Source organism: Dendrobates tinctorius, unplaced genomic scaffold (genome assembly GCF_039654945.1).
Source record: "Dendrobates tinctorius isolate UK_male_01 unplaced genomic scaffold, ASM3965494v1 ptg000177l, whole genome shotgun sequence".
In the NCBI taxonomy this organism is placed as follows: domain Eukaryota; kingdom Metazoa; phylum Chordata; class Amphibia; order Anura; family Dendrobatidae; genus Dendrobates; species Dendrobates tinctorius.
The window spans coordinates 17,131,842-17,144,200 of record NW_027361844.1 but is presented as its reverse complement, the minus strand read 5'-3'; the positions used below and the strand labels follow the sequence as shown (position 1 = coordinate 17,144,200).

The following is a 12,359-nucleotide window of genomic DNA, read 5'->3' as shown; positions in this document are numbered from 1 at the left end:
GAGCCTGTGTGCTGTGACTGTCACAGAGCCACGACACCGGATACTTGATTATCAGGAGCGCTCCAGGTATCCGGGTTCCCACCATAGCGTCTTCAGTATGCGCTATAGCTTGCCGAATAAGGAGAGAGATGAACATCTCTATTCAGGAACATTACAATAAGGTAAGGCTATGCTCACATACAAGTTAGAACAGATCCAGCAGGACAGAAAAATTGTGCAGACAACTTTCAACTAGATCAGTTTTTGTAACATTGAAGTCTATGGAGAACTGATCTGATAAATATCTACAGTTGTGGCCAAAAGTATTGACACCCCTGCAATTTTATCAGATAATACTCAGTTTCTTCCTGAGAATGATTGCAAACACAAGTTCTTTGGTATTTTCATTTAATTTGTCTTAAATGAAAAAAAACACAAAAGAGAATGAAGCAAAAAGCAAAACATTGATCATTTCACACAAAAATCCAAAAATGGGCCAGACAAAAGTATTGACACCCTCAGCCTAATACTTTGGTTGCACAACTTTTAGCCAAAATAACTGCGACCAACCACTTCCGGTAACCATCAATGAGTTTCTTACAATGCTCTGCTGGAATTTTAGACCATTCTTCTTTGGAAAACTGCTCCTGGTCCCTGATATTAGAAGGGTGCCTTCTCCAAACTGCCATTTTTAGATCTCTCCACAGGTGCTCTATGGGATTCAGGTCTGGACTCAATGCTGGCCACCTTAGAAGTCTCCAGTGCTTTCTCTCAAACTATTTTCTAGTGCTTTTTGAAGTGTGTTTTGGGTCATTGTCCTGCTGGAAGACCCAGCTTTCTCACACTGGGCCCTACATTATGCTGCAAAATTTGTTGGTAGTCTTCAGACTTCATAATTCCATGCACACGGTCAAGCAGTCCAGTGCCAGAGGCAGCAAAGCAACCCCAAAACATCAGGGAACCCCCGCCATGTTTGACCATGTTTTTTTCTTTGAATGCCTCTTTTTTTCTCCTGTAAACTCTGTTGATGCCTTTGCCCAAAAAGCTCTACTTTTGTCTCATCTGACCAGAGAACATTCTTCCAAAACGTTTTAGGCTTTTTCAGCTAAGTTTTGGCAAACTCCAGCCTGGCTTTTTTGTGTCTCGGGGTAAGAAGTGGGGTCTTCCTGGGTCTCCTACCATACAGTCCCTTTTCATTCAGACGCTGACGGATAGTACGGGTTGACACTGTTGTACCCTCGGACTGCAGGGCAGCTTGAACTTGTTTGGATGTTAGTCAAGGTTCTTTATCCAACATCCGCACAATCTTGCGTTGAAATCTCTTGTCAATTTTTCTTTTCCGTCCACATCTAGGGAGGTTAGCCACAGTGCCATGGGCTTTAAACTTCTTGATGACACTGCGCACAGTAGACACAGGAACATTCAGGTCTTTGGAGATGGACTTGTAGCCTTGAGATTTCTCATGCTTCCTCACAATTTGGTTTCTCAAGTCCTCAGACAGTTCCTTGGTCTTCTTTCTTTTCCCCATGCTCAATGTGGTACACAAAAGCACACAGGACAGAGGTTGAGTCAACTTTAATCCATGTCAACTGGCAGCAAGTGTGATTTAGTCATTGCCAACATCTGTTAGGTGCCACAGGTAAGTTACAGGTGCTGTTAATTACACAAATTAGAGAAGCATCACATGATTTTTCGAACAGTGCCAATACTTTTGTCCATCCTCTTATGTTTGGTGTGGAATTATATCCAATTTGGCTTTAGGACAATTCTTTTTGTGTTTTTTCATTTAAGACAAATTAAATGAAGATAATAATACCAAAGAATTTGTGTTTGCAATCATTTTCAGGAAGAAACTGAGTATTATCTGACAAAATTGCAGGGGTGTCAATACTTTTGGCCACAATTGTATCCGTTTTCTTCCATTTGAAACTGATCCAGTTAGCAAAAAACAGATCTTTTTCAAATGAAAGAAAAACGCATCCAGTTGAAATCAGTTTTTATTTAACGGGATAAAAAAAAAAGTTCTGTCTGCACAACTTTTTTTCTTGTTGAAGGACTGACACTGGATCCATTCTGATTACTGGATATGTGAACATCGCCTAAATCCAATATTGGCGGGTGCAGGCATCCAACGGGGTAACCCAAGCAGGTAGCTTAGAATAAACCATTTTCAATGTGCCCTTTGTAAAATGTTGTGTGGGTCATCAAATCGATGTCTCCAGTGCAGGAACCTCCAAAAAAAACACACAGATACATAATATGACTACATTCTAAAGATAGCCACAAAACGCAAAGCCACGCGCTTCAGTTTCTCCTTGCTTTAATGTTACGTTAAAAATCAGTATTTTAGGATTCAAGTAAAACATTATCTGAAGGTGCAAATACAAAAGTTCTGTTCAGAGCAGGATCTATCACTTTGTTGTTCTCCTTACGATGAGAGAATCAGGTACGCTTGTGTTGGTGAGGGAAGGGCGAGGAGGCTGAAAAAAAAAATCGGTGTTTTCAGGATAAATACAAATGGATGGAAGGTAAAGTGCAAAGAGGTCCACAGTGTTTTGTTCTTCTGCAGAGGAGAGGGCGATCACATCAAAGTAACAGACCAGCCATAGTGGGATGAGAAGAGCTGAGAGGCAGTAAGTCTCCTGATCGGCTGAGGCTAGTCACACACGCAGCGGCTAGGTTTTTATTTGTAAAACTGTACATGTCAGCTGCTCAGAAGCCTCATTAGTGCGGAATAGTCCATCAGCTTCAGAACTGTCCAGGTTCAGCTACATGCAGATTGCAGGTGATTTCCTTAAGTGCTTGCAGAATATTGCTTCAGACATGTAATTCTTGATGCAGACAGCGGAGCGTGGGGTGCACAGGTCTGTGTCCTCTAAAGCCTGCAGCGTGTGACAGCGGGTTATTAACAGTCATCTGGACATGCTTAGAGAAAAGCATATAAGACGTCACACCGTCAGTCGTCCGGCAAGGATCGCGACTAGAGCAGAAAATTAGCACTGGATTCCCGCAGATTTTTGCATTTCGGAAATTGAGCCGGTTTTCTTTTGCTCTTTTTTTTTTTTTTTTACGGTTTTGTGGTTTCTTACTTTTAACACTATGATAAAAGGGTTGGAAAAAAAAAAAAAAAAAAAAGAGCCAAATTCCCTCCAGCTGTAAAGATACAGAGGCGGCGTCCTAGACGGTGTTCACAAGAATTTGCGTAGAAAAACGCATACTGGAGAGGCTTTTCTTGTTCGTCGTGGGATCAATTGCTGCAGCACCCGCTTCTTGGCTGCTGGTCCGAACCCTGCAGATTTACACCTCTATTACGGGCAGCATGAGTTGGGTTTTGGGCATCCGATTTGGGCATTTTCTTTGCTACATGAGAAGAAAAAAGAAAATACCGTAGTTAGGTTATTTAGAAAGAGTTAAAACAATATTTCTCGTACAAATACCCTATAGTGCTGATCACAAAGATAAACCCCGGCCCAAATCACATATATGGGGTGTAGATGCAGATCTCTGAAAGCTAAAATCGATCAGCACCTTTATATCTTCTATCTGTTGCAGCATTCTCAAGTGTGTCATCATTCATATACGAATGAGCTGTTACAGACTCTGGGTGTGACAAAGCACTTCCCGAGCCTCAGGCTAACAAGGTTATTTCCCCACTCAGCACTCGTCTGTCACTTTAGCTTGATTGATAGATCACTGCCTGTGTGGCAGTCAAGGGAATCAAACGGGGAAGAAACACCAAGGTGAGGATGAGATTTGGAACGTGCTCTGACACGCCCAAAGCACTTAAAACTTCCTTTGCATGTTAATTAAAATGTAGTTTCCAAGAGAAAAAGGTCGCACTCTGCGGGATAATGATGAATGTTTATTGACACTGAATTACATGTCACGTCGGAGATGTGAAGGAGAGTGTGTCAAATGGCTGACTACGGCCGTTTCACGCTACTCGAGCGCTTCCACGGGTCAAAGTGCAGGAGGAAATGACGGATACTTATGCATACCAATCACTCCTCCTGCCAGCCACTAAAAAAATAACAAGTGAAACAGACAAGTGTTACGTGCAGACATATAAAAACATACAATTTACCGCCTCAGCGGGAACAATACCTTTACATATAAAATTACAAAGATTACAAGGAACAATAAATCATTATCAGTGTTACTGGTTAACCCCTATAATTAAGTTAACTCTTCTGGATAATCTATTCCGGACCAAATATGTGCTCCCATTAAATATAATATAATTGTGATATATTGCGACTATGTCGTAGCTCCTGTCTCCAGGATAAAAATCACTGACACCTATCTTATTGCCATTTATATTATAATAATATCCTAGAAAAACTATTTTCTCACGATCAAAACGGATTAAGACAAATTTAACTATGTAGTACAAAATTAAGCGAATAATAAACTGCCCCAATTTTATATAAATTTTTTTTATCAAGCAAAATACCACGCCGAATGTCATAAATTTATATACCTCCCAGACATGATTCTTGTGTTATAATCTCATAATATTAAGCAAAATACATTTATATGAATCAATTATCATAAAAAAATAGCCATATCTACTTTATCATTGAAACCTGCGGGACCTGTCGCCCGTGTATCCATGATCCATTTCGATTCCCGCTGCAATAATAATTTATGCAAGTTCCCCCCTTGTGGGGGTAACATCACTTTTTCAATACTCGCAAAAGTAAGGACACCCGGATCCATCCCATGTACAGTCCTGACGTGGTCAATGAGACGTGGCACTCCTTTCCCAGATTTTATCGACTTGAAGTGCTCCCGAAATCGAACATAAAGCGGGCGTATTGTCTTTCCTATATAAAAAAACCGACATGTACAGAAGATAACATAAACCACATGATCAGTCTTGCATGTAATAAAGCTGGACACCGTATGTCTAACTGCACCCATTTGCAGTGTACGATCAGTACAATGATACCTACAATAGGGACATTGTCCACATTTATAATTACCTTTAGGTATTCCTTGATTTAACCATGTGTCACGTTGAGTTATTAAACGATTCTGGACTAAAACGTCCCTAATCCTTGTACTGCGTCTATTGGAAATCAAAGGTCCTCTGGACACTATATCAATCAATTCCCTGTCTTGTTCCAAAACATGCCAATGTTTCCTTATTACGGATCTGATTTGTCTATCCATGGGGCCATAACGAAAACAAAAGGTAAATCTTTTTTCTTTCTTACTTTCTTTACTCTGTTGATTTATTATGCATCTCCTGTTATCATCCCATTGTGATTTCACTTTTTGAAGTGTAGTATCTAATAAATCGTCAGGGTACCCTCGTTGTCTCAATCTCTCATGTAATTCTCTGGATTGTCGTTCCCGACCCTCAACTGTATTATTGACACGAAATATTCGTAAAAATTGACTATATGGTAATGAATTAACAGTATGTGTGGGGTGATAACTGTCAAACCGCAATACGGAGTTGGTGGCTATAGGTTTCCTAAAAACCGATGTACATATAGTATCATCCTTGATCTCCAAAAGGACATCAAGAAACTCCAATTTGGTACCTCCAAAATTATATGTGAACACCATGTTCATGTGATTCATGTCATTTAAATAGTTAACAAATTCAACAAATGTCTCTTTTGTACCCTCCCAGATTATGAACACATCGTCCACATATCTGAGGTATAATCTGATATGTCTGAAATACCTCTGCATATTATAAACGTATTTCTCCTCAAAAGCTCCCAAGAACAAATTCGCAAACGTGCAAGATACCGGCGTGCCCATCACAGTTCCCACATTTTGACAATACCATTTTGAATCAAAAGTAAAAGCATTGTGTGTTAGAATAAAACTCAATGCATCACAAACGAAATCTATGAAACCTTGCTCTTTCCCTGTCGTACCTAAAATTTCCCTAATAGTGTCAACTCCCAATTGTTGAGGAATTCTTGTATAGAGACTTTCTACATCTATTGATGTTAAAAAGAAACTAGGTTGCCACCCAAACCCATGTATTACTTCTAGAAAAGCTTTAGTGTCTCTTATATAGGACGGGATCTGAATAAGCAATGGCCGTAATAGCCAATCTACATATTGTGAAAGTGCCTCCGTCACTGATCCTATCCCAGAAACAATGGGGCGACCTGGAGGACAGGATAGGGATTTGTGTATCTTAGGTACATGGTACCAATGGGGACGCGTAGGAAAATCAGGCAACAATTTTTCTGCCTTTTTTTCAGAAATAATATTTTTTATGACATATTGCCTGAGTAAGGACCTCAAATCTTTTATGAATTTGTGGGTAGGATCCCCCATCAATTTCGTATATGTGACTGTATCTGATAGATGTCGGTGGGCTTCTGCTAGGTACATATCTCTCGGCAATAACACTGTATTCCCTCCTTTATCTGATGGTCTCACCACTGTGTCTGTCCATTCTCTAATTTCTCTCAATGCTGACTTCTCTGCCACTGTCAAATTTGAGGGAGCTGTGGGATATACTAATGCCTCTACATCTTTAATGACTAACGTCTCAAATAAATCAATAAGATTTCCTGGGGAGACAGGGGGCATATATTGTGATGTTACCCCCCCCTAAAAAAGGTGTATAAATCGTTTGTGAGTAGTCACCCCTAGATTCAGTGATACTCAATAGGGCAGCATCTTCATGCCCTTCTGCCAATGTACCTACTCCTGCCATAAATCCCAAAGTCAGCATTGAGAGAAATTAGAGAATGGACAGACACAGTGGTGAGACGACCAGATAAAGGAGGGAATACAGTGTTATTGCCGAGAGATATGTACCTAGCAGAAGCCCACCGACATCTATCAGATACAGTCACATATACGAAATTGATGGGGGATCCTACCCACAAATTCATAAAAGATTTGAGGTCCTTACTCAGGCAATATGTCATAAAAAATATTATTTCTGAAAAAAAGGCAGAAAAATTGTTGCCTGATTTTCCTACGCGTCCCCATTGGTACCATGTACCTAAGATACACAAATCCCTATCCTGTCCTCCAGGTCGCCCCATTGTTTCTGGGATAGGATCAGTGACGGAGGCACTTTCACAATATGTAGATTGGCTATTACGGCCATTGCTTATTCAGATCCCGTCCTATATAAGAGACACTAAAGCTTTTCTAGAAGTAATACATGGGGTTGGGTGGCAACCTGGTTTCTTTTTAACATCAATAGATGTAGAAAGTCTCTATACAAGAATTCCTCAACAATTGGGAGTTGACACTATTAGGGAAATTTTAGGTACGACAGGGAAAGAGCAAGGTTTCATAGATTTCGTTTGTGATGCATTGAGTTTTATTCTAACACACAATGCTTTTACTTTTGATTCAAAATGGTATTGTCAAAATGTGGGAACTGCGATGGGCACGCCGGTATCTTGCACGTTTGCGAATTTGTTCTTGGGAGCTTTTGAGGAGAAATACGTTTATAATATGCAGAGGTATTTCAGACATATCAGATTATACCTCAGATATGTGGACGATGTGTTCATAATCTGGGAGGGTACAAAAGAGACATTTGTTGAATTTGTTAACTATTTAAATGACATGAATCACATGAACATGGTGTTCACATATAATTTTGGAGGTACCAAATTGGAGTTTCTTGATGTCCTTTTGGAGATCAAGGATGATACTATATGTACATCGGTTTTTAGGAAACCTATAGCCACCAACTCCGTATTGCGGTTTGACAGTTATCACCCCACACATACTGTTAATTCATTACCATATAGTCAATTTTTACGAATATTTCGTGTCAATAATACAGTTGAGGGTCGGGAACGACAGTCAAGAGAATTACATGAGAGATTGAGACAACGAGGGTACCCTGACCATTTATTAGATACTACACTTCAAAAAGTGAAATCACAATGGGATGATAACAGGAGATGCATAATAAATCAGAGTAAAGAAAGTAAGAAAGAAAAAAGATTTACCTTTTGTTTTCGTTATGGCCCCATGGATAGACAAATCAGATCCGTAATAAGGAAACATTGGCATGTTTTGGAACAAGACAGGGAATTGATTGATATAGTGTCCAGAGGACCTTTGATTTCCAATAGACGCAGTACAAGGATTAGGGACGTTTTAGTCCAGAATCGTTTAATAACTCAACGTGACACATGGTTAAATCAAGGAATACCTAAAGGTAATTATAAATGTGGACAATGTCCCTATTGCAGGTATCATTGTACTGATCGTACACTGCAAATGGGTGCAGTTAGACATACGGTGTCCAGCTTTATTACATGCAAGACTGATCATGTGGTTTATGTTATCTTCTGTACATGTCGGTTTTTTTATATAGGAAAGACAATACGCCCGCTTTATGTTCGATTTCGGGAGCACTTCAAGTCGATAAAATCTGGGAAAGGAGTGCCACGTCTCATTGACCACGTCAGGACTGTACATGGGACGGATCCGGGTGTCCTTACTTTTGCGGGTATTGAAAAAGTGATGTTACCCCCACAAGGGGGGGAACTTGCATAAATTATTATTGCAGCGGGAATCGAAATGGATCATGGATACACGGGCGACGGGTCCCGCAGGTTTCAATGATAAAGTAGATATGGCTATTTTTTTATGATAATTGATTCATATAAATGTATTTTGCTTAATATTATGAGATTATAACACAAGAATCATGTCTGGGAGGTATATAAATTTATGACATTCGGCGTGGTATTTTGCTTGATAAAAAAATTTATATAAAATTGGGGCAGTTTATTATTCGCTTAATTTTGTACTACAAAGTTAAATTTGTCTTAATCCGTTTTGATCGTGAGAAAATAGTTTTTCTAGGATATTATTATAATATAAATGGCAATAAGATAGGTGTCAGTGATTTTTATCCTGGAGACAGGAGCTACGACATAGTCGCAATATATCACAATTATATTATATTTAATGGGAGCACATATTTGGTCCGGAATAGATTATCCAGAAGAGTTAACTTAATTATAGGGGTTAACCAGTAACACTGATAATGATTTATTGTTCCTTGTAATCTTTGTAATTTTATATGTAAAGGTATTGTTCCCGCTGAGGCGGTAAATTGTATGTTTTTATATGTCTGCACGTAACACTTGTCTGTTTCACTTGTTACTTTTTTTAGTGGCTGGCAGGAGGAGTGATTGGTATGCATAAGTATCCGTCATTTCCTCCTGCACTTTGACCCGTGGAAGCGCTCGAGTAGCGTGAAACGGCCGTAGTCAGCCATTTGACACACTCTCCTTCACATCTCCGACGTGACATGTAATTCAGTGTCAATAAACATTCATCATTATCCCGCAGAGTGCGACCTTTTTCTCTTGGAAACTACATTCGTCTTGCTACGAGGTCAAGCACCCGGGAGTCCTGGATGTGAGCTCTCCGCCTGCTGCCAGCCATGGACCTTAGCACGGTTACAGCGGTGCCGTCCACTTTCTTGCATTGACTTCATGTTAATTAAAATGCTGATTTCTTGGGAATGCAACAAACAGAATATATAAAGAGTTGATGCATTACAATAATACAACTAATATTTTATAGATTCCTCGCTTGTTGCCAAAAGGTATGACTGTATAGTTGCTGATACACTGAGTAAATCAATAACTTTAGTAAAAATTCACCCTGCCGTTGCTGAGAAATCCACCATTGAAATTATATAAAAAAAAAAAAAAAGCTGTAAAGTACCGTACTTTGAGGAACATCAATACACACAGGTTGCCATAAATCTGACCACTGTCACTTTAAGAGGTAGTAACTCTGGAACGCTTCAACGGATCCCCCTGATTCTGAGAAAGCTTTTTATGTGACATATTGTACTTTATGATAGTGGTAACATTTCTTCAAAATTACTTGTGTTTATTTGTGGGGGAAAAAAAAAAAATTGGCAAAAATGCTGAAAATGTCACAATTTTCTAACTTATTTATTAACCATATTGTGGGGCATAAAAATTAACATTTTCCACATGTCTACTAAACATCAGCACAATTTTTCAAAACAATTTTTTTTGTTCGGAAGTTATAAGGGTTAAAAGTTGACCAGCGATTGCTCATTTTTCCAACAAAATTAAAGTCATTTTTTTAGGGACCATGTCACATTTGAAGTGACTTTGGGGGCCTATATGAAGAAAATTCCCAAAAGTGACACCATTCTAAAAACCACACCCCTCAAGGTGCTCAAAACCACATTCAAGAAGTTTATTAACCCTTCAAGTGCTTCACAAGAACTGAAGCAATGTGGAAGGAAAAAATGAATATAACTTTTTTTTTCACAAAATTTTTTTCTTCGGAAACAATTTTTTTTATTTTCTTAAGGGTATCAAGAGAAAATGAACCACAATAATTGCTGTCAAAGTTTCTCCTGAGTATGCTGATACCCCATGTGTGGTGGAGGAAGACTACTCTTTAGGCTAGTTTCACACTAGCGTTTTGGAGCGCAGCGATAGCCTGCGCACGGCCGCCGCTAAGCCCCGCCCCCTGCCGTGCCCCCGCCGGTAGCTCCGCCCACCGGCGCATGACGCTGCATGCGCCCTGCGTCCCCTATCTTTATCACAGGGGGCGCAGGCCGTGCGCAGTATGCGTTTGGCGGCGCATGCGTCCTTTTGACGGTGCGCCGACCTGCGCCAAACGCAACCTGCTGCATTTTGTTTGCGTCGGCGCGGCAGGGGGCGGGGCTTAGCGGCGGCCGTGCGCAGGCTATCGCTGCGCTCCAAAACGCTAGTGTGAAACTAGCCTTAGATGCACAACAGTGCTTGGAAGGTAAGGAGCACCATTTAAGGGTTTGAAAGTAAATTTGTATGGAATCAAGAGCAGATGCCATGTTGCATTTGGAGAGCCCCTGTGCCTAAACAGTGGAAACCCCGCCCCCCACAAGTGACCCCATTTTGGAAACTAGACACCTCAAGAGACTTATCTAGATGTTTGTTGAGCACCCTGAACCCTCAAGGTGCTTCACAGAAGTTTATAACTTTGAGCCGTAAAAATTAAAAATCACATTTTTGCCACAAAAATCATCTTTTAGCACCAGTTTTTTTAAATTTTAACAAAGGTAGCAGAAGAAAATGGACCCTAAAAATTTTTGTGCAATTTCTCCTGAGTTCGCCAATACCCCATGTGTAGATGGAGACCACTGTTTAGGAGCACAGCATGACCCGGAAGGGAAGGAGCAAGGTTTAACTTTTTTGAACACAATTGACTGGAATCGAAAGCCGACACCATGTTACATTTGGAGGGGCCCTGATGTGCCTAAACCGTGGAAACCCCCCACAATTGACGTTATTTTGGAAACTTGACCCGTCAAGGAATTTATCTAGATGTGTGGTGAGCATCTTGAACCACCAGGTGCTTTACAGAAGTTTATAAAATTGCTAAGAAAATTAAAAGAAAAAAAATATTTCCCACAAAGTTTTTCTTTTAGCCCCAAATTTTTTATTTTCTCAAGGGTAACAAGAGAAAAATGGACCCCAAAATGTATTGTGCAATTTCTCCTGAGTGTGCCAATACCCCATATGTGAGTGAAAACTACTTTTCAGGCACAGTTCAAAGCTCAAAATGGAAGGAGCGCCATACTATAGTGCAGATTTTACTATTAGGCTGTGTGCCCACATTGCGCTTTTTAAGCTTTTCCGCAACGTTTTTGCGGCAGCGGAAACGCTTAAAAAATGCATTCCCATGCAATTCCGCAGTTGCTGTGCCCATGCTGCAGATTTTTCTGCTGCGGAATCGCATAGCGGTAAAATCCTCAGCATGTCCATTAATTCTGCGGAATCGCGGCGATTCAGCAGCTATAGGATTGCATTGAAACGTTCACTTTACGCATGTGGCCATGCCCACCATGCGTAAAGTGAGCGCTTCATGTGCAGATGGTACCCAGGGTCTGGAGGAGAGGAGACTTTCCTCCATTACCTGGGTACCATATTCCTGTAAAAAATAAAAGTAAAAAATAGGGATATACTCACCCTCTGTTGGCCCCCGAAGTCCTCAGCAGTGCATGCGGCGCTGGCAGCATCTTCCGTTCCCAGGGATGCATTGCAAGAATCACCCCAGATGACCTCACAGTTGCGTGACCGCTACGTCATCTGAGGTGATTCTCGAATGCATCCCTGGGAACGGAGCTTGCCGGCAGCGTCGCTGAGGGGCGGGACAACTCCGGGGGCCGCCAGAAGGTGAGTATCTCTCTATTTTTTATTATTTTTAACATTCTATCTTTTACTCTTGAAGCTGCATAGGCAGCACCAATAGTAAAAAGTTGGTCACACTTGTCAAGCACTATGCTTGACAAGTGTGACCAACATGTCAGTTTTCCAAGCGATGCTTCAAATCACTTGGAAAAGCGCTAGCATTCTGCAAGCTACAAACGCTTGCAAAACGCA

The 12,359-nt window shown here is 40.6% G+C and overlaps 1 protein-coding gene across 1 annotated transcript in view; it reads right to left on the bottom strand.

Annotated features, from left to right (window-relative positions):
- Nucleotides 1-2,282: 2,282 nt before the first annotated feature.
- The window catches only part of LOC141054280 (ras-related protein Rab-5B-like), a 55,337-nt gene continuing 45,260 nt past the window's right edge, over nucleotides 2,283-12,359 (bottom strand). The window contains exon 6 of the mRNA XM_073551557.1: nucleotides 2,283-3,339. Within this exon, the coding sequence (XP_073407658.1) occupies nucleotides 3,227-3,339 (113 nt within the window). The 3' untranslated portion in view covers nucleotides 2,283-3,226. The remainder of the gene's footprint in view (nucleotides 3,340-12,359) is intronic.